The sequence below is a fragment of the Elgaria multicarinata genome, chromosome 1 (genome assembly GCF_023053635.1).
Source record: "Elgaria multicarinata webbii isolate HBS135686 ecotype San Diego chromosome 1, rElgMul1.1.pri, whole genome shotgun sequence".
Lineage (NCBI taxonomy): Eukaryota > Metazoa > Chordata > Lepidosauria > Squamata > Anguidae > Elgaria > Elgaria multicarinata.
Window position 1 is genome coordinate 45,995,016 of NC_086171.1, and position 27,908 is coordinate 46,022,923.

At 42.6% G+C, this 27,908-nt stretch overlaps 1 protein-coding gene across 1 annotated transcript in view; it reads right to left on the reverse strand.

The window, feature by feature from the left end:
• Nucleotides 1-27,908, reverse strand: part of CUBN (cubilin) — a 222,405-nt gene that overhangs the window by 26,210 nt on the left and 168,287 nt on the right. Inside the window, exons 47-58 of the mRNA XM_063147614.1 lie at nucleotides 26,782-26,922; nucleotides 25,886-26,067; nucleotides 24,473-24,644; nucleotides 23,378-23,584; nucleotides 21,284-21,427; nucleotides 19,569-19,690; nucleotides 17,019-17,244; nucleotides 15,713-15,900; nucleotides 11,333-11,492; nucleotides 8,689-8,838; nucleotides 4,114-4,311; nucleotides 1,397-1,526 (exon numbers count right to left, since the gene is read on the reverse strand). Of these exons, the coding sequence (XP_063003684.1) occupies nucleotides 1,397-1,526; nucleotides 4,114-4,311; nucleotides 8,689-8,838; nucleotides 11,333-11,492; nucleotides 15,713-15,900; nucleotides 17,019-17,244; nucleotides 19,569-19,690; nucleotides 21,284-21,427; nucleotides 23,378-23,584; nucleotides 24,473-24,644; nucleotides 25,886-26,067; nucleotides 26,782-26,922 (2,020 nt within the window). The remainder of the gene's footprint in view (nucleotides 1-1,396; nucleotides 1,527-4,113; nucleotides 4,312-8,688; nucleotides 8,839-11,332; nucleotides 11,493-15,712; nucleotides 15,901-17,018; nucleotides 17,245-19,568; nucleotides 19,691-21,283; nucleotides 21,428-23,377; nucleotides 23,585-24,472; nucleotides 24,645-25,885; nucleotides 26,068-26,781; nucleotides 26,923-27,908) is intronic.

Genomic DNA, 27,908 nt, shown 5'->3' on the forward strand with positions numbered 1-27,908 from the left:
TTATACAGTGCAGATTGCAAGATCCAACGAACCACTGCTTCACTGCAGCAATTCCCTGACATCTAAGGATGGAACTATGTAGTTGCATGATTCGTTTTGGGAAACTTTTTATAAATACAACGCAGCTGCTGACAGAGTCGGTCCTACCATCAAGGTGAGTGATGCTGCTCCCTCATTTCCTTTCCTTTCATGACACCCAAAATCAGCTGCTCAGGCAGCTGATTTTGGGTGTCATGAAAGGGCAGCAAAATCTAAGTTATTCAATTTGTTTTTGTTGTAGTACTTTGACTGCCACGGATGGAGAGAAGTGCTTGTGGGATTTTCTAACTACGTGCCAAAATAACTTGGCTGGCTTTGGATACTATGCACCTTGACTTCGGCATGTGGCACAGGGATGGGCAAACCCCCTGATGTGCAGTCGGGAAGGAGTCTGCTATGGGGAGATCCAGGTGGCTTGGGGTCCCACAGATTTCCTTGGAACCCTGCTGTGTCCACTGGAGTTCACGGTGTGGCTCTTTGGCTTTCTAAAAGACGCGATAATGACAGCCATAAAGGGTGTATTTTACACCATTTGTGACTGTAAGAGCTCCATTAGGCGAGTGTTTTATTACTGGGCACTCACAGGTTTTTGCAGGTTCCTCTCACAATGTCGTCTTCCTCCCATGGGCCTCCCGCCCCTTCTAGCCTTCTTCGTGCGACAAAAAAACACCCCAGTAAGTCTGACTTATTTTTAAAGATGGAAATTGCTGCTATCTCCTGCTGTCTCTAGGAGAAGGAGCGGGATCAAAACAGCCCACTGAATGGGCCACGTGCAGGTTGTTTACTTCCTCTTTTGAAAGAGGAAGTAATGAGGGACAAATGCGCGGGCGTAGAAGTGACAGTAAGCAAACGTGGTTTTCCCCTGTGTTATGACACTCTAAATCACTTACTTTTATGTAAAATGCAGCCGTTTAATGCAACTTGTTCCCTTGCCCTGGAACCAACAGAACCGAACGCCAGCTCAGATACTCCTGCAGAAGCTTTTAGAACTACTGTCCGAACTACAGTGGTTTTCTCTGTAACTCAGGTGCAGCCTCACAGTGCCATGGAAGAGCCATTGAGCTGCTCTGTTTGAGACTGTGTTGAGTGTGACTTCTCAACCTAGGGCTTGCCCAGTATCCTATGGTGCTTTGGGATGTTATACTGGCTATAACTGAAAAGTAAGGTTTCCATGGGCAGAGCTGGAGTGACACAGGTTCCCATGCATGGGTTCACCTGTCATTGCAAAGCAGTTGCTCATAGTTCTGGGGAGCTGTACTTTGCCATATGCATTGAGTTGTTTTTACTGTAGAAGTGTTAAAAACCAAAGAACACCACTTTATCATGATTCACTGAAAATCGCTCTGGGCTTACTTACTTGAGTGCCACTATCTTGTTGTTTCCAACAGTAATGTGGTACGAACAGTTCATATCATGATGATACTCAGTGAAAGAATGGGTAGGGCTCTTGATTGTGCCCCAGGAGCCACTGAAAGCACCACCACAAGCTGCAACAGCAAACAAAGAGGGGAAGAGGTAAGTCAACAAAAAAGACTGTCATAACTATTTAGGAAATATCTATGACATGCATACTTATTTTGTCTAGGATTAAACTCAAACGTATTGAACACAGCTCTGTTTTGTTGGTATGTGGCCAAGAAGGACTTATTTATTCATTTAGTGGCAAAAGTGTCAGTATAAATTCTAACAGAATATTCTAAGCCATTTGAAAAAAGAAAGAAAGAAGGAGATAATTTCCTGCTAAAACCCATGTATCCAACCCAAAATAGATCATGGCTTGGATCCAGACTAAGAAAGTAATCTCATGGTCCCGGGAGGGACTCCAATGACCACAGGATTATTTGGAGTTCTTCCTCCAAGGCTGTAGACCCTTTTACAAACTCATAAGGGTGACTCCAGTTTCTGGACCCTTTCCTCACAGCTGCCATGGAAAGCACCACACTGGCTGCTTCCTGAGGTTGGAAAAGTGGCTTTGGAGGGGACAGAGAGGGGGTGTGCTGGAGGGTGGGGAGGGAAGGAAGAGGAGAGACCAGGATATGAGGAATCCTATGGACTTCCCCAGCTCCAGTCCTGCCTCCATCAGCACAGCCTCTCTAGATGAACTTAGAGAAAAAAGCAAAATATGAAGGATGGAGAGGCAAAAATAACCTCTGTCACGCCTTCCATCCTGAAGCACAGCAGGGCATAAGATAAATGGAAGACTCTGTCTCACGAGGGCACAATCTAAAGGACTGCAGCCTAAGTTAATTCCACTTAAGTCCCATTGAAATGAATGTGAAAGTTAATCATGAGTAACTTAAGTCCCATCAGGTTTAGCAGAAACTAAGTGCACTTAGCTTAATTCAGATGCAACACCTGATCATTTGTTTTCAGATTTACATTCTGCCTTCCTAGTTCAAAAATTGAACCACACAATGTGACTTCAAGTAAAAATGTAAAACTAACAATAAAAACTGAAATGCAATAGATGATACAGATACAACATAACAAATCAAACAAATTATTAAAATTAAAAAAGATAACCCAACCTGTAAATTATCTAACCAGTAGGCTGAAGGCCTGTCTAAATGAAAATGTCATTGGTGGGTGAGAAAATGCCATCAAGGAAGGGGCAGAGTGGACCTCCCAAAGTACAGAATTCCATAGAGCGGATGCCACTGCTAAGAAAGACCTCTCATGCGTTCTGACCAGCCGTGTCTCCAGGTTTGCTCATGTGGGATGGCATGGGCATTTTCTTGAAGTGTTTGTTCACCATAGTGATGATTGTTCTCTAAATCTCTACTTATTTCATGGAAAAGACTTTGCAATGAATAAAACCCTTACATTGGACACAGAAGGAGATTCTAAGTTTGTGGAGGGGGCAAAGTTGAATGGTTTCGTAGTGGTTGCAAGAGTCCTTCAGGCTGAAAGTTAATGTCCTTTTCCAGACCTACTTAACCATTTGCAGTGGCAGAAACCAAAGTTACATTCAAGTGTCTTTTTGATTTCCCCATAATGGATGCAGCTGAGTCAGAGAGGTGGCTCAAGCCTTTATCCCCTGGTTCGCAACACTCTGCAAAACCATCTGTGACCACCATTGTGCTCTGTTTTATAGTCTTCACTTGGCAAGCAGCCACTCTGGGCCTTGTTGACAAATGGCCCAAGCCCACGGCTGCCCAAGTTCTAAAGGACTAGTCATCACATTAACCACTAACATTGCAAAGCACATTCTCCAGGGGACAATGAATGCCTGGGCTCTTGTTTTTCATTTTCAATGACCATAGGAGGTCTATCGAGCATTGACAAATAAGACACAAAAGTCCAGAAGATAAAAGGGCAGCATTCATCATAAGCAAGGAGAGAAAAGTACCCTGCTTCCCTCCTTTTTTTCTTTTTGGTCTTTTGCAAAGGATAAAGCTAGAAGGAAACAGAATGTTAATTGCTAGAATCTGCTTTGGATGGGCCAAAAAATCTAATAAAAAGCTGTAGTCATACTTTACAAATGTCAAGAGTCAAAGGTCAGACAGAAGCAGCCAACTTCAGTGAGTTATGAAGGTCTCTTTCATGAGTAAATGAATATTGCCATCCTTCAATGTGATGCTGTCTAGCCAGTGACTATCAGGGTGACTCATTCTGAACAAAGATACTTGATTTCATGTTTTGAGGCAATTAATTGGTCAAGGACAGAGCAAGGAGGGATTTTCTAAGGCTGGTACTTATTCAGTAAGTGAAATGGGGGTTCACATACCTGTTACCAGCTCAAATGTAGATGCAGTCTCTTAAATGTTCACCAGTATCATGGACCATGGGGGTAGATGAGGCCTAAATAATGTCTTTGACAAGAAGCTACCCTCAAGTGCAAAGGACAAGAACGCCTCAGGGTCCTTTTGGCTCCTTCCCTCTGTGGAATATTCACTACTGGCCCCAGTTCAAATTGTCCTCTGTGCAATGGCTCTGAAAAGCTTTGGATTTAGTTTTTGCCAGATTTGAAGGAACCCATAAGGACTAGTTATCTCTTCTCGACAGCAGTATGTGGTAGCCTCTTGCATAGAAATATATTATCCCCAGAAAAATGCTATATTTATGAATACTTACGGATGACTGCATAATTGGCCAAAAATCCAATGCCAGCAGTATTAGAGTCTGTGTAGAAGTTCAATAGGGTGGATCCAAAGATGCTGACAGGATTAGGGATTTCACTGCCACAAAATGTTCTTACAGGGTATGGAGTTACTGTGTTCCCCTTGAAGATCTTCACTCCATCGTAGGCACAATTTTCTAAGGCATTATGAGCTGAAATTCACAATAGCTCATCAATATCCATTTGCCCTTCCTCTAGCCACCTTAACATATTTTAGCCGTCTTTCTAACTACATTACAGTAGCAGTCTTGGACGCTCAGCTGGTAGAGGTTTGTACACTCAAACGAAATATGTGGTCAGAGGTTATGATTGACAAGCCAGTTCACATGAAGGGGCTCCATGAGATTAAGGGGGTGGTGCAGCTGTTTCTACCCTTGTCCTTGTTGACCATCTGTTGAGCATCGACATCTGAGCCACGGAGGCCTACATGTGTAGACCTCTGTGCAAGTAGGGTTCCACAGCAACTGGAACCATGCATGTAAACTTGGCATGCAGGATTCCACTTCTCAGATGTCTACACTCAAGGCATATGTAGGGGGTGGAGGAGCATGTGACCTTGGGGACAGGAGGGGAACTAATGTAAGGTTAAGATCTGAACTTGTACTTCCCAGTTTAAACTTTTCTTATTAACTGGCCCACATGAGGCAAGCAATCTAAATTATCTCCTTTCAAGAAAGCAAACACATATTCTGAGAAGAAGCAACAGTCTTTGCTAGGTGTATTTTTGCAAGATGCTCAATACTCTATACATTTTGGAATGTACACAGTGATTCTGATCCCCTGGAAATTAACAATGACTAAGGCTGCAAACGTATACACCTACCTAACTGGGAATAGATCTTATTGAACTCAACAGGACTTACTTCTAGTAAACATGCAAGAGCCACACTACTACTTTAACGCGGTATTGAAGTTAACTGACAACTGTTGGGGCCCATTGTCACATACCATATACCACTTTCATAGTGTTATATCCTGCTTAGTGTAGATGTGCCATGGGCCCCAACAGTTGTCAGTGCACCTCAGTACCACTATAAAGCAGCAGTGTAGATCCTGCAGTGCATTTCAATACTGCTGTAAAGCAGTACTGTGGCTCCTGCCTTTTGGCTTCCAATTCACTTCAGAATCCAATATAAACTTCTCCTGTTGACCTACAAAGCTTTTCACTGTCTAGCTCCTTCCTATCTCTCCTCTCTCATCTCACACTATTGCCCCGCTCGTGCTCTTTGCTCCTCTGATGCCATGTTTCTCGCCTGCCCAAGGGTCTCTACTTCCCTTGCTCAGCTTCGTCCATTTTCCTCTGCTGCCCCTTACGCCTGGAACGCTCTTCCAGAACATCTGAGATCCACAAGTTCAATCGCAGCTTTTAAAGCTCAGCTAAAAACTTTTCTTTTTCCTAAAGCCTTTAAAACTTGATGTTGCTTGGACTTTATACTGTTAGTTCTACCCTACCCTGTGCCTGTTTACCCTACCCAGTGCTTGTTTGCATTCTCTTCCCCTCCTCATTGCTTTACTATGATTTTATTAGATTGTAAGCCTATGCGGCAGGGCCTTGCTATTTACTGTTTTACTCTGTACAGCACCATGTACATTGATGGTGCTATATAAATAAATAAATAATAATAATAATAATAATAATAATAATAATAATAATAATAATAATATCCTGCTTGGTGTGGATGAGCCCAAGAAACAGCAGGAGTTCTTTTTAGTGTGCTGCTTTCCCCCCTGGGACTTGGGGAAGTGTCGCTCCTGATGCCCATGGGCCAGACAGCCCAGTCTAGCAGGTAAAATTGGCCTGCTGGTGGTCAGAAGTTCCCAATCACTGGTGTAGAGTAATGAGTATTAGGTTGGAGGACAAAGAAAGCGGGGGAGGGGGGACTAATCTATTGCAAAACAGTACTCTTTTTTCAAAATGCATAATAATAATAATAATAATAATAATAATAATAATAATAATAATAATTTATTTCTTACCCACCTCTCCACTTGGATCGAGGCGGGAACAACAAAGAATATAAAACACGTTAAAAACTGATTAAAAACATAACACACATGATTAAAACATCCTAAAAACATTCTAAAATTTCATTAGAGTTTTTAATTTTTTTGTGGGGGATAATCCTATAACAGGTGGGAAGACATTCTTGAATGCTGCAGAATGGCAGTTTTTATTTCTTGTTTTGTAATAAACAAGAAGCGAGCCAACAAATAATAACTTGGGTGTGTGTGTGGCATAGCCAGCACAATAGTATGGTTGTTTCCGACTTCCAAAATATAGATACATGCCAAGAAGAGTGAATCATCTCTTAGGAAGCCTCTCCTATTCATTGTGCTTGATTTCAACTAAGTATCGGTGGCACTGTATGTTCCCTGGAAATATTCTTCAGTTTTGAGAGAGCCCAAGACACACTTGGACTATCATATGAGTACACTATCAACCCTTGCAACTTTGTACAGGCGCTGCTGGGATGGAAGCCTCATAATGAACACAGCAAAGAGAAACATTAATTTTCTCATGCAGCAGGTCCCAAACTTAGTTGTTGTTGTTGTTGCCATCGTCACAAATCATGTGAACATTGCTAGGATCTTGATGGACCACTTAACAAGTTTCCCCCCCCTACAAATTAAGGCACACAAATAATTCATATTTTAACAACTTTTTTTCCCATCCAATGTTGCCATCTTCCTCAAAACCAGCCCCATATTATGAAAATCATGGGTCCTAGGATGGGATCCTGAGAAGGGCCTCTTTAACTGGTGATCTTAAAGGTAAAAAAACAGTAGATATTTATTTGTTACATTAATGTTCTGCTTTTACTCCAGGGAGCCCAAGATTTCACCAGCGCTGTAGAATGCAAATCATGGGTTCTAGCCCAAGGCCTTGATAGCCTGTTCTATAATCCAACCCCAACTAAAATGGCTTTGATCTCTGTGATCAGAAAAAAATAAACCAAGTGCAGGACCAAGTACATGCAGTCTTGATTGTCCTGCAATCCTTCTGTAGACAACTGGAATGGATCTTGCAGACTACTACTGGTCTTTGGACTGCAATTTGAAAATCTCTGTTCTAAAATAACTTCTTTCCTGTTCCTGCAATATGTTCAGCTCTTGGTAGTTGCCACTGAAATTTTGCCATTAGTTTACAGGTGTTTCTGAATTCTCTCCATTTAGAATGCGGGAGTTTCTAATCACCTGCTCTTGTTTAGGAAGTAGAACCAACACCTTGACTGGAATCCTCGATTGTTCTGATTGTTTTTAATTTCCAAATTTGGAATGAAGCATTGTGCATCTGCATTTTGCTGCAGCTTTCACTTCCTCCAGTGCATTAGTGTCTTCTTCTCTACCTTACCCATGCAAATATGTCCATTGCTTTAAAAAAAAAAAACCACTGCAAAAAGTAATTCTGGTGTGATCACACATATGATTTAATCAAGATTCTTTTTGTTCCTATGCACATCAGTAAAACATGGCACCAAACAAAAATCATAGTGCAATCATGGGGAGATTTCTGTAGGTTTTGTTCATTGGTAATGAAGTGGGGATGGGTGAAAATATGCAAGTGAACTGAATGAATCAATTCTGGAATTAATTTTCAAAACTTCTCTAGTTAAACCAGAATTCAGTAGGAGTGAAACATGATAAAGAGAATGAACACACAATAAAGGAATGGAATATGGGGGGCGGGGGAGAATCTTCACTTCTTGAGTAAAGTTAAATTAACATGATTGTCGGGGTTTTTTTCAGATGACCTCCACACCCCAAACAGTGGTGCAGTGGAGTGGGAGTGCATGTTCAAGACCTTTTCTTTTTCAGAACAGGAGAGGTGACATCTTTTGCTGGAATGCCAGATTAACAGATGGACCTTCATCTGGCTGGTGAATGAGGTGATGATGAGGCTTTTCAATTTTATGTACTATGGTTACATTAGCATAAAGGAAGTCAGAGAATGAGGAAACTAATCAAACAGAGGGGAGGTACTTCTTTCCATTTCTTTGATTGAGTTCCTTCTTCATGTTAGCAGTTTAAATGGTAACACTACTTTGCAAGGTTGCATTTCAGCTGGCTGAGGATTTTTTGTTAAAGCTCAGTGTGTTTTACAAAATGTACCTATGCAGTCACCTTAGCTGTAGTTTCATCTCGTTGTGTAGAAAAGGAGCGAGGGGGACAGTGGTGTGTGTGTGTGTGTGTATGCAAGTGCATGTATGTGCATGGGCCCATGCAAACCCCAACCCCAAATCAGCATCACATTTGGCCCTTAAAGGTTCCACCTCTCTCTTTTAGGCCTTAGCTAGACCTAAGGTTTTTCCCAGGATCGTCCCGGGGTCATCCCTGACTGCTCCCGGGATCCTCTGTGTGTCATTCACATGAACAAGGATGACCCTGGGACGATCCCGGGATAAACCTTAGGTCTAGCTAAGGCCGTAGACACTTCTGGAAGACTTGGAAATATATTACCCAATACCATCAGATTGCATGTTTTTACATTTTAAGCTTTGAAAGTAGGATTAAAAAAGGCTGCCACTTACGTTGCAAATCAAACATTTGAAAAGTTAGGATGACAACGGACTGGGGTCCTGCATCTATGATATAACTGCAATCCAAGTTGTTGTCATACTGCCTGGGAAAGTTAGGAGAGACAATGCGACCTGAAGGAGCTGTGAAATTTGCCCCACACCCTAAACAAAACCAAAGAAATACAGTTAGCACCTACTGAAAACGTTCAAAAGCACACAACCAATAATCTACACAAGGCTAGACTTCTGGATATAAGGGCGGAATAGCAGGGACATGAAAAAGTGCTTTCTACTTCTTGCAATTGGTAAAGTGGTACAATGACCAGATACAAAGGAGGGCAGGGCTCCTGCAGCTTTAATGGTTGTGATGAAGAGGGAATTTCACCAGGTGCTGCACGCATATGAAGGACACTGCTGAAATTCCTTTTTCTATACAACTGTTAAAGATTCAGGAGCCCTGTCCTCCTTTCCATATGGTCACCTTAACTCTATCCAAGGCCAGATATACCCCAAGCAGGATATAACACTTTGAAACAGTTTGAAAATGGTATATGAAATGAGTTATGGGCCCCAACAGTTGTCAATACCATTGTAAACCATTATAAAGCAGTATTGTAGATCCTGCCCACTTTACTTTGGCAAGATCTACACTACTGCTTTAAAACAGTTTATAATAGTAGTGACAACCGTTGGGGCCCAGGACACACTCCAGATACAGTTTTCAAACTGTTTTCAAAGTGTCATATCCTGTTTGGTGTAGATCTGGCCCAGGTCATCTGGTTGCTAACATTAACAAGTAAGTGAACACATCTATCAAAGGAGCTGGTAGGTTTCATGATTAGACCCAAACCACAGAATGATGCCTTAGTGACACCCAGACATCCTTGGTTTCATCCCAGAGAAGTTTCTGTGACATCTCTACTAAATTATTCCAAAATATCCAATAAATTCAAAATAGCTTTAGGGTGGCCACGTGTCTACTTTGCAGTCCTCTGTTTTAGGAGATGTCAGAAAACAATCCTCTGTTTGAAGATGGCCTGTATTTGCAGAGCTGTTCAGTCCAAGTCAGGTTTAAAGATAAAGAACCCAAAGAAGGGAGAGCAGCAGGCGCCTTCGAGTTGCCTGAGCAGGCATACAGGCCCACTAACTGGTCATAACCCTCCCCGCTATGGTGACATACATTATGTTTCCATTGAAATGACAGCAATTCTTTCTAATTGGGCACCTACACTTATATATTAACATATGCACATTTTATGCAAATCTGCATCTTCCTAAGTCCTCTCTTTTTGGAGATGCATAATGTCATGGGCTGAGCCCATGGTTCCTTTAAGAGAACATCTTTTGCTTCATCCTAGGGAGAGGGAGAGCAGTTTCTTTGTGTCTGAAAAGGGAGTCGCAAGTGAAATGCCAAGGCCACGCTGGGCAAGAGGCGCCTGGCATCTGATAGTGCCTCCCCGGGCTGGTACCGGGGGGGGGGGGAAGTAACATGTTGCAGCTGTGCAATGTCTGGGAGCATTCCCCCCTCTCTTTGGGAGAGGTGTGGGTTGCTATGGGATTTCTATTGGTCAAGGTGGGTCTGGTGTCAAGAGGGTCCCAGAAAGGGATAAAAAGCCTAGGCACCCAAGGGTCTGGTCTCTTTCCTGTGGGTGTCAGGAGTCCAGTGTTTGCGTGGTGAGTTAGAGCATCCAGGCCAGGCCAACTGGATGGCGGAAGCTCCACGCGGCCGCTGAGGGAAACAGTTCTAGTTCAAGTGGCGTAAAGCTGAGTTGGAGTGAGCAACAAGAGGTTGAGTCACAGAGTTAAATGTTTGTTATGTTTTAGTCTAGGTTTGGGTACAAGTGGTCAAGGGACCTTGCCGGAGTTACGTCTGGTGGGTGGTAAAGTGGGGAGAGAGTGTGCATTCAATTGGCTTGAGCGTGTAAAGGGTGAGGGTAAGGTATTAGTCCCTGCTATCCTAAGTGTGTCATTCCTTTGTCCGTGTTTTCCCCCAAAACCTCTTACGTGTTTCCCTTAAAGTGTAGACCCTTATGGAAGTGTGTAATGTGAAGAATAAAAGTGTTTGGTCCCTATCTCTGGAGTGTGGTGTTATTTCCTTGAGAACCTAGACTACAAAGAGTTAACAAGCGGCAGTGAAGGGGCATGTGTCTGGGCAGGCTGAGTCAGACCCCCCTTCTCAAGCAGGGGGATTGCTGAGTCAAACCAAGTGATTCCATCACACATAAGTGGTCATCCTACTCTGGATTGAATCTCCCCCCGCCCCTCCTGATAGACCAGGACGAAGCCCGTCACACCAATATGGGCCAATTGTGTCCTCAGTTTGCCACAAATGATGCTCTTGCAGAGAAAGGGAGGTTCTTTACTCCTCTTCTAAAAGGTGATGGTGGTGCATCAACACAGGTTGAATGAATCCCATTCATATAATTGTTTCATAGGGGAACCCCCTGTTTGACTGTACTTGCAATACAGATGACTTTGACCTCTCAGCATTCTGAGAACTTTTTCCTGTTTTAAATTGTTGGCCACCACTTTGATAGCTTTTTAGCAAATAAAACTGTATCTAAATGTTTAAAATAAATAATAATAATGTAATTCAGCTTACATAAACCTTCAGATCTATATCATCATAGCCATCTTTGGATTCATAATTACTCACGGCTTATAAAAGTTGCAGAAAAGCCACGTCCTGGGATGTCCTGTGACTGAAACACTGTTGTCATCGCGTTTCCTGGGGCAACAATAGAGCCAGGAGAGGAATCTCCACACCCAACAGCTAATACTGCATCTTCCTGTTTTTTAGCACTTCCTCTCCACACCTAGGGGAAAGTGTTACTATGTTTTCCAACATCTAAATAAAGCTGCACACTGATTTTCATTTCCACCAATCCCAGACATAAACGCCTTTATGATTACTCTGGCTGCCTAAGCCTCCTGACAACAATCCACCAAAACAACAGGTCAGTAACCTCGTGCCAAAAGACAGTCAGCATATAAAAGCATCCACTGATGTCCCAGTTGTCACAAGACCCAAATCCTAATCCTTGCGCCTGCTCCCAACAATGTGCATGGAGGGGGAAATCATTCAGATTAAAGCTATTGGGGGGTGGGCAAACTCTTACATCTGACAGCTTGAGACTTGTATGGTATATACCAGAGACTCTGGGGAAGGAGAGCGGTACAAGGAGTTTGGCCTTCTCACTTCAAAACAGAAAGAGGACTTTGAAGGGTGAAGAGGGTGAAGAGGCAGCAGCGGTGAAGAGGGAGCCGCTCTGGTTCTCTGTGTGTGTATTAGTAGCCAGGTCAACCCACAGCAACGGGCTCAGCTTGAGACTGTGGAAAAACTGGGCCCAAAGTGGAGGGCTCTATCCCGGGACAAGGGAAGGATCATCCCTCCCTGATCCCGGGATCCCTGTGCATCACACAGGGACGATCCTGGGGTTTGCCCCGAGATAAAGCCCCGTCTAGCTAAGGCCACAGGGGCCACCACCAAAAAAGCCCCATTCCTAGTATAGGGAAGTTTTATTTCAGATTGTGGTAGCATCTGAAGATGGGCCTCGTTTCCTAATCTCAGCTCACATTTGAATGGGAGAAATCTATTGCATGTATAATTGAAGAAAAGACAGTTCAGCCCCAGTTTACAGAATCTATGAAATTCAGATTTCAGAGATGTTTTGAAATGCAACTCTGGATTATTATTATTTTTAAAAAAGAAGTTCTGCTGGCTTCATCCACTTACAAGAGTCGTAGCCAGAGTTAAGCTAAATTGCCAGGCTATTCTTGAAGCTAACCTCGTTCAGAAAGCTTTTCAGTCTGGGAATAAATCTATTAAATCCCATAAAGGTCAACAAGAGCAAGATGCTTAGCACGTGGTTTCAAAACATGCTTAGCATTGTTATAACACAGGTGTTAGAGACATCTGGGGGACCTGGGCTCATATTCTCAAATGCTTTAATCAAGCATAGGGTTAGCTCTTGAGCATTTATGACAGCTTCCCTTTTCAAAGGAAACGCACGGTGGCCACCTCCTTTAATGACACATCTAATGTTTCAGCCACAGAATCACTGGTGATAGAAAACTTTCTAACCTCTGCTCCCCCACAAGAGATCTATTGTGCACAAACTGAAATCTTAGTTAACGTGTTCACCTCTGCAGTTCAAGAGGGCAAAACCCCATCGCTAAAATGTTCAGGGTATAATTTTCGTAGCTTCCAAAAATACATTCCGTTTTCAGCCTTTTCACCTTCTGAAGAAAATGCAGCTATACTCAGGGCCTCATGTCTTCCCACATGATGACAAATTATGCTTGCCCTTTATAACATGTGGGAGTTGTGTCGCTTCGCACAGTCTGAACACAACAGCCAACAGCTGCTAAATTCTTGAGAAAACAATTAAACTGTAAGGAATGACAAACATCCCCCTCCCATCAGTTTAAGCGCCTTCTGGACATGTACATAGCCAGGAAAGTATATATTATTATTATTATTTTATTTTGGAACTTTTTCAGGTTTTTCATTAAAGTAAACAATAGAGAAACCATACCAATTTATGTAGAAGTGGATTTGGGGTTTGTGTCTTTCAATAGTTCTACAAAATGTCCTATCTGAAAAGCTAGATCTAACATATTCATTTCTAAAACGAACTGTCCATATATAAACATCCTCTGAGGCAGATGCTCCATTCCCAAATACAGGTGTCTGTGTGCTTGTTGAGGATACTCAAAGGCAAGTGAAAGGAGAAGTCAAAGTGCTCAAAACATACTTGCTTTATTATTCCTTCAGATGCCCCAAGGCTGAAATACAGTAGTGGAAGCATAGGGCATAGCTAGATGGGGTGATATCCCGGTAATTTCCCCAGGATCATCCCTGTGCATCCACATGGCACACAGGGCATCCCAGGAGCAGGGAGGAATGATCCCTCCCTTGGCCCAGGATATTGCCCTACCAATCAATTCTGATTTCTCCGCGGTCTTTGGATGATCCCAAGACCGTGGAATGTGTGGCCCGCCGTCCCGTTTTCATCCCTACTCCTCGCAAGTAACCGCGAGGAGGAACAAGAGGTTTTTTTAAAAAAAACACACACACACACAACACCTCACATTTTGCACAGGAGCGCTCTTGCACTCTTCTCCGATTAAAAAAACAAAACAAAATGGTGGGTGCGATGTCCTCTTCCTCCTGGGACATCGTGTGCCGCATGTAGATGAGGGGGACGATCTCACAATCGTAAAATCACGAGATCATCCCCCTCCAACCCCTTCATCTAGCCATGCCCATAATCCACGAGAGACACAGCAAAGATAGGGCAGGTTTGGATGATCACAGCAGGGGAAGGAACCATCATGGTTTCTGCCCCATGTGTCTCGTGCATGCGGCCACCATTTGCATAATCTTCCATGATGCAGCAGGGGATGGCATCTTGTGTGAACCCAGCATGGGGTGCAGCAATGGTTGCTTCATGCTGACCCTAAAACCCACGACATGCAGTAGAGGTTGTGGGGTAGGTACCTAGTGATTGCCGCTGAGCTCTGTGCCAGGTTCACACAATGGTCTTTGTTTATTTCCCCAATGTTGGCTCCAATGGGAGGGGAATTTGTTACACCAGATCCAGGCTGGCATAGAGAGGGAGTGTTCCTGGGGCTTCTCCAGTAAATGAAAGGGATTTGGAGCCATAAGATTGAAGGCCCGTCCACCCCACCCCTACCTCACCCCCAGTGCACCCTGGTTTGGGCCTGGGATAGCCATGCATCTGTCAGGTCCCAGCCCCTGGTTTTCTTTGTAGTCAAGCTGTCAAGCTGTGTTTGCAGTCAACTACTTTTATTATGGAAACGATAAGCAAAGAGGCCTTGCTTCAGCTATATACAATATCCTTATGCAGCAATATACAACAAGCTTTCCTAGTAGGTTTTGCATAATAGTATGCTTCAGGAACTACCATGAATGAGAATTGCTACTAAAATGCTGCTGGCTATGATGGACAACTCCCCTTCTCAGATTGAGTGGCCTGCCAAGTCCCACCCTCAAGGTGGGTCTTCCCACAAGGTCACCTCCCTTGCTCCCTGTTGGAGCGTCTCTTGACCCTGTGTCGCTCCGCCCTTTTCATCCGAGTCTCTTATTCCCCACCCTTCCTGCTCTTTGTTAGGAGCCTACATTCCCATGGGTTAAGGGCAGGGCTCAGCCAGGCTGTCATCCAAATGAATGGACTGCAGCTCGGATTCATCTTCTCTGTCATGGTTATTTTCACTGGGGGCCCTGCTCCTGCAACCTTGACACCTCAAGAACGCCTTCCAACTCCAACTCCGACTCCCTGTCTGACTCAGAAGTAGTTACCACAGCTTCTTGGGGTACATCTGCAGAGGTGGTGGGCCTAATCTCTACAGTGGCCTGGTTCAGACAACACGCTAAACCATGCTGCTTAGTTAGCAACAAAATGGTTAATGGAATGCATTAAAGTTAATGCATTCCCTTAAACCATTTTGTAGTTAAGCAGCATGGTTTAGTGTGTAGTCTGAACCGGACCAGTGCCTTCTTTTACAAAGAATTGTTCTCTATTTTGAAGCCCTCCTCTGTTTGAAGGGTTGCCCAGTTCAAGTTTGGTATAAAGTTAAAGAACCGTCAGAAGGAAGAGCTGGGCCTTCAAGTTACCCATCAACAGCACCTGGAACTTCCAGGTTCTGGATGATGCTGGCGTCCTTCTTCTGAAGTCATAGCAGTGTCTACAGCCTTGGAATGGGGTCTCTGAAGAATCCTATGGTCCATAGGATTCTCTCCCAGGACTAAAGGATTGCTCTCCCCATTCATCTGAGATACCTGATACAAGTACTATGGGTAATCATGGTGTGGTCTTTGTTGCTGTTTTCATTTATTTATCTATTCATTTATTTAGCACCCATGTGCAGGATGCTTTACAGAGTAAATACTACTACTTACCAAAATGTCAGTTCTTGCTTCACCAACCTAAAAGTCTTTGCACATGGAACTGTATTAACAATTATAGTAGTCTTAAAATATTGACAAAACGTGACGGTGTACATACAGTACCTTCACAAAACTGCTCTGACACTGTCCATCACTATCTGGTATCTGGAAGTTTTCATCAAAGGTGATCTCCAAATGTTTGCTTTCGTGTGTAATTATTGTCCATGAGCACCTAATGTTAGTAGGGAAGTTCTGTGGCCACTGGGGAGAACTGATGGTACCACTCTCTGAATGAAGAATGCCACCACACCCTACAAGAATGATGAAAGATTACAGAATCAGTCAAACATTTTTAGAAACATGTGTGAATGGAAGTTCACTTTTTCCACTGTCCTTTCCTATTTAAGAAATGCTTTTGCTTGTGACAAAAAAAAATGAACAAAAATACAGGATCATTGAAAATCCTTCCATAGTTTTGCCTTCACAGGTATGTATGGCCTGGAGGCTTGCAAACCATGGCTTCCCACAAAGGCTTCTGGGTGAATGGCTGCTTATGCCTTTAAGCTAGCAAACTGTTATTTTCAGTCTGTACCAGTCAGCAACATTCCTTTGTGTTATGGGAAAGATGGGTCAAAAGCACAATTACAGTGATCTCATGAGAGCATCAGGTGTCTTATCTGGAGGCTCTAACAAGCTGACATTCCAAGGTGGTTCAGTAGAAAAGCTGGCCATAACACCCTTAGAAACCCAATTAGTGGGTCTCGACCATGCCAAAGAAATGCCAAGTAATGCCCTGTTTATCACAACAATGTAGACTTATGCTATAGATTCCTATGATGAGAAGAACTGCTTTGTTATTAGCAGCTATGCAATCCATCACTTGCTTAACTTGGCAAGTGATTGCTCAACTGCCAAGTTCAGTTACGTTATAATTGTTCTTGTGGCCAGGGGTGGGGTGGGGTTCAGATTTTGCCAAAGGGTCTTTTGTGCAGGAAGCTTTCACAGTCTAGCCCACTTTTAGTGGGATATGCCAATAAATTTAGTCTCCTTGTAAGCAAACCTGTGAGTTTTGTCTCCTTGGCAACCCTGGAAAAACCTGAAAGCCCACGGCCAGGGCAATACAAGGTAGCAGCATAATTTTAAAAAAATGAATGCTAATTATCTGCGGGGAGAAGGTTCAATTAACCTATAAAAGGGTGAGATATTAGAAACTCGGAGTAATGAGTGGAGGTGAGGGCAGCAGAGGTTAGGGTCAAATACCTATTGACGCTTTCCTTAAATGGTCACTGTGGCTTAATTTGGAAATGGAGACATTGGATTCTCTCTCCCCACCCCTCCCACCCCTGCCATCCATGAAGATATCCACAAATGTGGTGGGTTCTACTTCTATACATAAGGAAGAAGGAATTTATAATGGTTTTCTAGTTACCTAAGGAATCTGAAGTCCATGTTGCAGAGAAACCATCTCCCTGCAGAAACTGGTCAGAGTAAAAGTGTATTAATAACTGATTGGAGCCTGACTGAATGGTGCCGGGTGACGCAGTTCCACAATATCGTCCTATGATAGGAGAGCTAGGAGATCCGCCATTCAGAATTGTGACTGCGTCCCGTTCACAACTGCTGTGTTGTTCAATATGAAAGGCCACAAAGGTAAGCTGCAGGCAGGCGACAAAATGAACACAGTGAACATGCAATTATATTTGCCAAAATAATTCAGAAACAGAGCTATCTAGGCCTGCAAAACATTCTGGTTCAATGAAGCAAATAACCAATATGCTACAGTTTTAAAAAATGACCCTGGTATTTCTGTTTAACTCTGTTGGTGTTACAGGCAGAAATTCATTTCTTTTTAAATTCTGGATTGCTCCATTTTTGAAAATTAATGTTGGAGTGTAGCCCAAAAGCTCAAGGCAGAATACAGAATTAGAACAAGTTCAATTACTGTTTTTAAAGCTCAGTTGAAAACTTTTCTTTTTTCTACAGCTTTTAGAACTTGACTTTGTTCCTACTTTCACACTGCTAGTTTTATTGTCCCCTGTGCCTTTTTGGTATGTTCGCTTCCCTTTCTTATTGTTTTATTATGATTTTATTAGAATGTAAGCCAATGTGGCAGGGTGTTGCTCTTTTATTCTTTTACTATGTACAGCACCATGTACACTGATGGTGCTATATAAATAAATAAATAAATAAATAAATAAATAATAATAATAATAATAATAATAATAATAATGTGATTTTAGTTTGGGATTTTAAAAAAACTCATTGAGTAATCTCCACTTAATTTCATATATTGTTACTAACTGTCACAGATCTCTTTTTGCACACACTGAATGTAAATCTATCTATCTATCTATCTATCTATCTATCTATCTATCTATCTATAGTTCATGGGCAAAGCAACCCATAGGGTCCCAGGAGCCATAAGCTATTGTGGATTCCATCTGCCCCTGCAGACCACAGCCACAGCTACGACCTCAGGAGGGGAAATCCAAACAGGGATTTCATCCCCCCTCCCCTTCCCTTGCAGCCACCCCCACTCCCAAAAGTTCTGCCGTGGGTCCTTTTCTGAAGTTGCAACAACAACCTTGGAAGAGTGTCCAGGAGGGAGAAAAGGGGGCAAGTTAGGGATGGCGGGAGAAGGAGGAGGAGGAGGAGGAGGAGGAGGGATAGGTGTGGCTCCACTTTCCTCTCCCTGCCCACTGAGAGATACATCAACTGCCTCAGAGGCCCATCTAGCTAAATATGCTAGAACATGTAAGAGCATAAGAACTGCCATGCTGGATCAGACCAAGGGTCCATCTAGTCCAGCACTCTGTTCACACCATAGCCAACCAGGTTATCTGAAAGACTGTATTCTCCCTTATGAGCCTGCCAGTGCTTTGAGATCTTCAGAGGAAGCCCTTCTCTCAAAGCTTCATCCGACGAGCGTCAACGAGCAGCTCCCATCGTTTCTTCTGTCGCCGCTGCAACATTGTTTCCTGAAAACAGGAAGTAATTAGCACCATACAGTCAGGTAGGGGAGAGCTCCAACCGGCCTTTTACTGATTCTTTTTGCTGCGCATCTTCCTCCAGAAGGGGCGCAAGACGCGCGAGAGGCGGGCGATGTCATGTAAGTATTTCGTGAGTGCCCAATAACGCGCGTGCATTAAAACGTTCGTCGGATGAAGCTATCAGTCTCACCACCATCACAGGCACGCCTGGTGGGAATGCAGGAGAGGGCCTTCTCGGTGGCTGCTCCAGTGCTCTGGAACTCTCTTCCCAGGGAAGCTAGACTGGCTCCCTCCTTGATGTGCTTTCAGAGGCAGTCAAAAACTTTTTTTATTCTGGCAGGCCTTTAGTGAATAATCTGGACCTCCGTCTATGCCTAGGACTTAAATTGTTATGGATTTTAAATGTTTTAATATTGAAACATATTTAATTATATTTTTAACTTTTGTATATTTCTATTTATAGGTTTTAACTGTATATGTTTTAATTTTGTAAAGCCTCCTTGAGACCCAGCTTTGGGCAAAAGGCAGGATACAAATAAATTAACAACAACAACATTCAGGTGATATCCAGGAACCCACAAGTAGTACATGGGTGCAACAGTACCATCCGGCCCTTGGGCCCCAGCAACAAGTTTTGCTGCCTCTGATACTGGAGGCATTGATAACTTTCTCCTCCAGGAATTCATCCAACCCCCTTTTAAACCCATCCAAATTGGTGGGCATCCATTTATAGAGTGTCCATCCTGTAATATCATGCTCTTTCTCAACTTTCTTCCATTTCTGTTTAGCACAGCCTTCCTCAACCTAGGGCACTCCAGATGTGTTGGACTACAACTCCCAGAATGCCCCAGCCAGCTGGCTGGGGCATTCTGGGAGGTGCAGTCCAACACATCTGGAGCGCCCCAGGTTGAGGAAGGCTGGTTTAGCAGAAGCTAATTTTAAAATAATTTAAAAGTTGCCTTGTTGTCTACAGACTATTAATTACTCACATTGATGGTACGTCCCTCTGGCGCTATCAAGAGCCAGGAACAAAGACTAGAACTATTGTATGGTCCAGGGAAGTTGGGGCTTGAAATAATTCCACTTTCAGCTTCCTTCACGCCACCACAGGCTGAAAAAAAAATTAAGATATTTGAGGAAGCATTGGTGAATGGACAACAGAAATGCAGACATTAGGGTGACCATATGGAATCTATTGGGGGCTTCATGTTGGTCGTGGGCAGGGCCACAGTTAGAGTGACCCTATGGAAAGGAAGACAGGGCTCCTGTATCTTTAACAGTTGGATTGAAAAAGGAATTTCAGCAGTTGTCATTTGTATGCATGCAGCACCTGGTGAAATTGCCTCTTCATCACAACAGTTAAAGCTGCAGGAGCCCTGACCTCTTGACCAGGTGCAAAAGAGGGCAGGCCTCCTGCAGGTTTAACTGTTGTGATGAACAGGGAATTTCACCAGCTGCTGCATGAACGCAAATGACACCTGCTGAAATTCCTTTTTCAATGCAACTGTTAAGGATACAGGAGCCCAGTCCTCCTTTCCATATGGTCACCCTTGGGCTTCATTGAAGTGGGAAGGCAAGCTATAGGCTGCTGGAGAGAAAATTGTACAATGAAAAACAGGAAACTTGTCCACACTCTTTGGCCATCTCCTAAGTAAGATCAGCACAATATTTCTCCTAAATTTCTTTTGCCATTGAATTTCTCTTCCGAAGCAATTTCTTTTGTATCAAATTGAATGAGCCCTTATGACAGCCAAAGACTGATATTACAATTTTGGAAAGATAAATGTTCACCTCCCATAATGCAATGGACGGAGTACCTAACAATGCTATCAACATTTGAATAGGTGGTATACAGGTGCCACTTGTGAATAGATAAATATATGGATATTTGGTTTGCTTTTTTAAAAAAAATAAACTTATGCATAATCCCCCCTCCCCCCAAGAATGTTGTGCTTGATGGAATATTGATATTTTTATGCATGCAATTTCTTGTTCTTTTTTTGTTTTTATCTTCACGATTTTTTTTTGTTAAAATTACAATGAAAAGAAAAAAGATTAATTAAAAAATTCAATTAGAAAAGACAAAAAAATGTGGGAGAAATTTTTGGCACATTACTAATAAAAATACAGTAAATAAAAAAAAGCAAGATAAAAGCAGTATAATAAAACCTCCAGCAGATAGTAAAACCCTGTGAATATAAAAGCTTCTTCACCTAGTGGTGAAAATACATCAAAGTCGGTGGCAGGTGACCATCCCTAGCACAGAGTTCTTCAAACAGAGTGCCACAACAAAGAAAGGGCATCTCTTAGGTTGCCAGCTTACTTCAGATGGCAGGAGTTCCAGAGGAGGGCCTTGGAAGACAATTGTAGTGCAGGGGAAAGTTGATGGAGAAGAAGCCGGCATTCCTTTAGGTAGCCAGGTTCCAGGCCTTCGGCTTAGGTAGCCAGGATCCAGGCCTTTTTTAAAAAATTATTTATGTATTTATTTATTACATTTATATATCACTCCATAGTCGAAGCTCTCTGGGCGATTTACAAAGGTTAAAAGACTGAACATTAAAAATCAATATACAAAATTTAAAACCATAAAAACAGCTAACATTCAAAACAATTTTTAAACACTTTTCTCCTTCCCTACCCCCTGCATCTGTCCATATGGCTAGTCATATATGGATTGTATCTTCAATAGTAGCACTCAACTTACCCAGAGAAGAGTAACGCATAAAGAATCCTTTGTCTGTATTTTCAGCGTTACTCAAAAACTGTATCCAGATCTGAGGAGCTGCTATTAGCACTGGCACTTGAGGCGGCTTGCATAGTCTGTACAAGAGCTCTCCATCAGAATCCCCTAAGTAAAAACATTGCTCTATGAAATACCTAAAGCCAGTTAAACCTGTGTATCCATGAAAACAAACAAATTTACAAAATTGTTGTGGGACATCTTGACTTCTTCAGCCAATGCTTCTGTTATTAATTGTTAACAATAGTTGAATCATACATCTCCCATCTTCTTTCACAGTCACAAGGAGGAGATTAGAAGCAACCACCTTCACTTTTTAACAAGCTACAGTTGTTGTTTTTGGCTACATCTCAGCTAAGGATACTGTGGTTAGTTTAAACTCTTGTTCAGAGGTTTTCCAGAGGAGGCTGTTAATCTGCTGTATCTACTTTCGGTTTCGTCACAGAACTGGGATCCAAGCTCTACAAAAAGAGCTTTTCCTTTCTTGCTTTTCTACTACATAACCTCCAGGTGGCACTGTACTAGAGTAGAACAGCACAATTACACAAGAAGGAAATACATTTACTTTCATAATAATACTTTCCCCCCACTCTAAAAGCAAGTGCGGAAGTATTCTTAAAAAACAAAAACAAAGCTGGAGGGTTATAATGTCATCTAAAGAACCTTTAAACAACCGTGAGTAAGGAATAATGAATGCACAATGAATGCCTCAAGTAGGAAAGCTCTTAGTATAAACAAACCAGGAGCAAATCATAGTTCCTGTTCCTGGTAACTTCTTTAGCTGGAGCTTAAACAAAACGTAATTGCCAGAGTTCAGATGTGATGGGAAACTGGTTTGTTTAAAAGCAGAAGCAGATGTTTTCATTCTCTTCCTCCTGGCTGTGAATGAGGAGAATGCATTCACTGTGGTAGATAAACATAGTGGCTCCATTCAGAAGATGCATTAAACCACAGTTTTAACCATGGTGGTTAAGCCAGAAAGCCAGGCTGTGTTCAGAAGACACCTTAAACCATGGCCTTAACCACAGTGAAAAAGGCAAGAAGCCTTATTCACTGTAGTTAAAGCCATGGTTTAAGGTGTCTTCTGAACACAGCCCTGCTTTCTGGCTTACCCATCATGGTTAAAGATGTGGTTTAAGGTGTCTTCTGAATGGGGTCAGTGAGGAATTATGTTTTCTCATTACATATGAACCAAAAATATTGGCACTAACATAGTTTCTTCAGCATCCTTCACGAACAGCCATTTTATAAACTTTTTTTTGGTGGGAGGAACATCTATGACAGCTCATTTAAGACTCTCTCTAACCCAGAATTGTTTTTCCTTTTAAAAAATTTAAATAAATAAAAGGTACGCACATTTAAAAATTAAAGGGCCTAAAAATGACAAATTAATAAAGGGCCTAAAAATGACAAATTAATAGCAGAGATATATAAATATATTTTTAAAGATCACTTTAACATTTCACCTAGAGCAAAGAAATGCTAAGGGCTACTGCCTGGCACCAAGGCCAGATCTGCACCTTGTGTCAAATCATTACGAATGTGGAATAAAAAGCAGGATATAACACTATGAAAGTGGTATATGGAATGTGGATTGTGCACTTCAATACTGTTATAAAGCAGTAGTATAGATCGAGCCCAATTTCCATTAGAGAAAGAAAGTTAAGGATGATATTTATTTACTGTTTCCAGATGGCTGTAACTAGGGATGTTGGAGAACTCCACAACAGATTCAAATGAGTTTAGATATCTATGAATCTGACCTGTGAATTCTGCAGTGAACTAGCTTTTTCCAAGTCACATGGATTCCATGGACTTACGGACCATTTTTTTTAAAAAAAAAATTGGGTGTGGTTTTTTTTTTGCCAGAAATGCCCATTGTGTAAGTGTGCATTGGCACAAATGTGCATTTGCAAAGAGGAATAAAATTCTTGTACATCCTTAAAAAAACCCTGATTCTATCAACGAGCAAATGGCGGAACAAAAGATGCTTGGCAATCCACCAAACACAGACAAAATGGATTAACAAAATCTGTATATCCCCAGCTCGTAACACACCTTGTCGAATTTCTAAGTAGTCCTTCTGGCAGTTGATATGCTGTTCCAAGTGGAAATCTACAAAGAGGAGGTGAATAGTTGTGGTGGATGGTTGTGGATTTTGGATGACCCATTCACAGTTGAGGTTGTTTGTATAATTGCTGACACCATCGTAACCAGGAGAAGTGAGGTTTCCGCCATCGGAACTGAGCAGTTGTCTACCACACACTGAAGAAACACCATTTGGAGAAGAAAGAGAGAGAGGGTTTTTTGGGGGCGGGGGGACATAATTATGCAGTGACCAAGAAATGCCTGTATATCAGCCTTCCCCACCTGGTGCCTTCCAGGTGTAATTATGGGAACCGCAGTCGAACACATCCAGTGGGCATTAAATTGGGTAAAGCTGCTGGTATGCAGCACTGCCCATCTTTCACATCCCTTTACTTAAAGAGGGTTCCGGCTATTCGGCGGTATAGAAATGTAACAAATAAATGAATGAATAAATAAATAAATAAATAAATAAATAAATAAATTCGAGTTTACTAGTGATTCCCAAGCCAATATTCTTGGTACCTCTATTACCCCATAATTCCCAAATCAAACAGCACATTTGGGGGGGGGGGGAATCATGACAAAATCAGTTCTTCAGAATGCCCAGATGATTTTACTATCCAACCCAACCAGAGAGGTAATGCTATTTCTGCTGTTATTTTGCTCTACCTGTCTTTTTAAAGGCTGAAAAAATGAAGCACGTGCAAAATATGAGTATTCATAACGTTAGAGAAATCAGATTGAGTCTGTGACATCAGGTTAGATCCAGACTTCCTCATGTTCAGAGTAGAATAACCTATGCCCCATTGATTTCAATGGGTCTATTGCAAATATGACTGATAATACAATTCTATGCATATTTATTCAGAAAGCCCAGTTTTGAATGGGACTTACTCTCTGAGAAGTGTGCACAGGATTTCAGCCGATGTCTGTTTCCAGCCTATAGACTAGAGCTAGTGGCTCAGCTTCAGGAGCTCTGCTTAAGTGATCACAAACAAAAAATGGTTCACTTTCTCTTAATTCTTTTTGCCACTCCTAATTGGAAAAAAACTTGAAATAAATTACCTGCATCTTCATCAGAAGCATATGTAATTCTGAAGCTTGCCTCTGAATCATCATGGCTTGTTACTGTAATTACTGTTATCTTGTTTCCAGAGGATTTCACCTGAGTGCCTGGGGTCACCACACCACACAATTTGGATAGCCTAGGTGTACTTTCACCAAAACCATTATGAACCTGTTTGCCAAAAATGTAATATAATATAATAAAACAAATAAGCATACCTTTAGAAAAGGCCTTCACCTAAGTGTTGTATGACCGCCAATATGATTTGAAGCCACATTTAAATCTTTATACAGATGTGTGCTTTGAAATGTGGTAGGAACACACTTTTCAGTTAAGAATTGCCAAATTATCTCAGCCAAGAGTAGTACCGATTACGGCAGAAAGGGCCTAATGCACTCATCTATGCCCTCCTTAGGGATGTTGGGCATTTTTGCTCACAAAATATGCAAGTATGCCCTGTTTGAAGCTCTGAATGTGAGCATGGGTCTGCTGAAAATATTTGCAAATGGTTGAAAACGTTCGTTTCGTTCCCTATTCTGAGTTCGATTTGCGCAAATTTCTAAATTAGCGCGAATTTCCCCAGTAGACTGAATCAGCCCCACTTCATTCTATGAAGGAAAGTTGCACGAATTCAGGGAGATTTGCACTGCTCTATGTGCACAAGTTTTGCTGTTCTCGCAAAGCGAGCAGAGATCCAAAATGCAAACGGGGATTGGGCACAAGGTGAACAGTGAGAGGTTGCGATCTCAAACACCGCTTGTTCACCCATCGCAAGCCCTCCACCAATGCCACCACATTGCTCCAGCTTTGCCCATCTGCCTTCCTTGTTCTCATCATACCCTTGGACACCTAAAGTCCCTCAAGAGAGAAAGAGAGGAAGCACAGTGGTTGCCGCAGCGACCACTGTGCTTTCTCTCTTGAGGGTGGTGTTGAGTCAAGATCCCACACCATAGCAACCCATTGAAGAGGAAATAATCCCTCCCATGGGGACTTTAGGTGTCCAAGGGAACAGATTCAGCCTGGCAACCCCAATTGCTTGCAGATGAAGGCCCCCAAACACTAACTCACACAAGGCATTGTGCTGCTCTTCCATCTTTTTCTTCTTAACAGATTTTTCATGTAAGAAAAAAGAAAGGCAGGAGAAGTGGTGGGATTACAAGTGGATGTTGAACATGTCTGGATCCCCCGTAAAATACTGTGAACGAGGCACGGTGAGGGTATGATGAAATTCTCCTCTGGGAGCACCCATCATCTTCAGTGCACTTTAAATGCAGATGGATTATATGTTCTCCTGTTACTCCCTAATCTGTATGTGTTTCAATTCCCATTGTCTTATTTTTGGAGTTAATTTAACTTTATATGCCATTTCCATATTCTCCAGTGGCACGCCTCTCCTTTTTCCTGACACTTACGGCCAAATATTCCGAACTACAATTCTGGCTGAATGCAAAATTCATATCACTAATGGTAAGGGTGACCCGGCGTCCGAAGGGCACCACGATTCTCCATTCGCATTTTCGTTTGTGCAGGTAGGGATTGGGGTAGTTGGGGGAGGTAAATGTCCCAGCAGTGCCACGGAGTTCGCCTCCACACTCTGGAACAACACAAATAATAATTAGTCTGAGTGGATGCTTTCTTGTAGAACAAAACAAAATGGATAATGATTCTTAGGAAACCCATAGACCCCTGTAGTTAGTTAGTTATTGAATTTATATCCCGCCTTTTATCCTCCAAGAAACCCAAGGCAGCATGCATAATCCTCCTCATCTCCTCCATTTTATCCTCACAACAACAACCCTGTAAGGTAGGTTGGGCTGAGAGATTGTGACTGGCCCAAAGTCACCCAGTGAGCCTCCATGGCTGAGTGGGGACTAGAACCCGGATCTCCCGACTCCCAGTCCAACACTCTTGCCACTACACCACACTGGAAAGAAGTGGTTGACTTCCTTCCATGCTTCTTCTCATTTCAGAATTCAGCTGGGAACTCAAATCAGGACATTTTATAATATATCTTAGCCACCAATAATGACTGTACTCGAAAACAAGCCCACTGTCTTGAAATCAACGGGCCTTCTCCAACTTGGTTCCCTTCAGATGTGTTGGACTGCAACTCCCATCATCTCAAATGAGCATGGCCAAGGCAGAACAAACAATGCCAATGACAAAAATAAAAATGGCAAAGCACACTGTTAAAATTCAGAACCCAGCTAGCTATATTTGCTACCTTGTAGTGAATGGAAGCTGTGCATCCTTGCATGTAACAGAAACTTAGCATGATTAGAAAATAAATGAAAACTTTGAACGTAACCTTCAGCACTAGCAGCAAAATGCAGCCGGAAGCCTGGAGCACTGATGGATCCATCAGTGACAAACTTGATATAAGCCAGGTTGCTAGAAGTGTCCAACATGGTGGGTGTCATAGCACCACAGTATTTACCTAATAAATACCCTAGGTAAGTAAAAAGAGTGAATAATAAAGCAACTTGCCATGAATCTTTTTTGAAACAACAACAACATTTCATAGAATCATAGAATCATAGAATAGCAGAGTTGGAAGGGGCCTACAAGGCCATCGAGTCCAACCCCTGCTCAATGCAGGAATCCACCCTAAAGCATCCCCGACAGATGCTTGTCCAGCTGCCTCTTGAATGCCTCTAGTGTGGGAGAGCCCACAACCTCCCTAGGTAACTGATTCCATTGCCGTACTGCTCTAACAGTCAGGAAGTTTCACCTATCTACAGGCTCAAGGTGAGTGATGGATATTTAAGTGAGAATAACTCAGTGCCAGTTTAATCCAGAGGGCTGCCTTTAGAGCACAGGGTTGCCCCGCTATTTTTAAAAAACTGCACTTTTCTTGCTGCAGGGTGGTATTAGGTAATTCCGATGCAGGAGGCTTACTGGTGGCCATTTGGTTGTCTGGACCCACCCCCTCCCTCTTGCCTACCTTCTGGTGACCAATAGGAGGTTGTCTTCTGCCTGGGAATGCCGGAGTGAGGACAGAGAAGCGCCATGCTGACCTCGCTTCAGCAGGAAAAGTAGGGGGGATCTACACTATTGCTTTTAAAGCGCTTTAAAGCACTTTGAAAACATTTTGAAACCTGTATATGCAGTGTGTCCTGGGCCCCAACAGTTGTCAAAACTGTTATAAAGCGCTTTAAAGCGCTTTAAAGCAGTAGTGTAGATCCCCTCCAGTCTCTAACTTTTCTGCTGTGCATCTTCGTCTCGTTGCTCCACGGTGGCAGTGAATTGGCAACTGCGTCATATAACCGATGCAGCACCGATTCACAGCCATCACGGGGAAAAGATGACATTTAGATAACCCTCTTTTTACCAGGTGCTAAGGTAAAAACTACACTGCTTATTTGAAAGTATTGGGGTACAATCTTATGCACGTTTAGTTGGAAAGAGTCCTAGGCCCTTTCTACACCTAAGGGT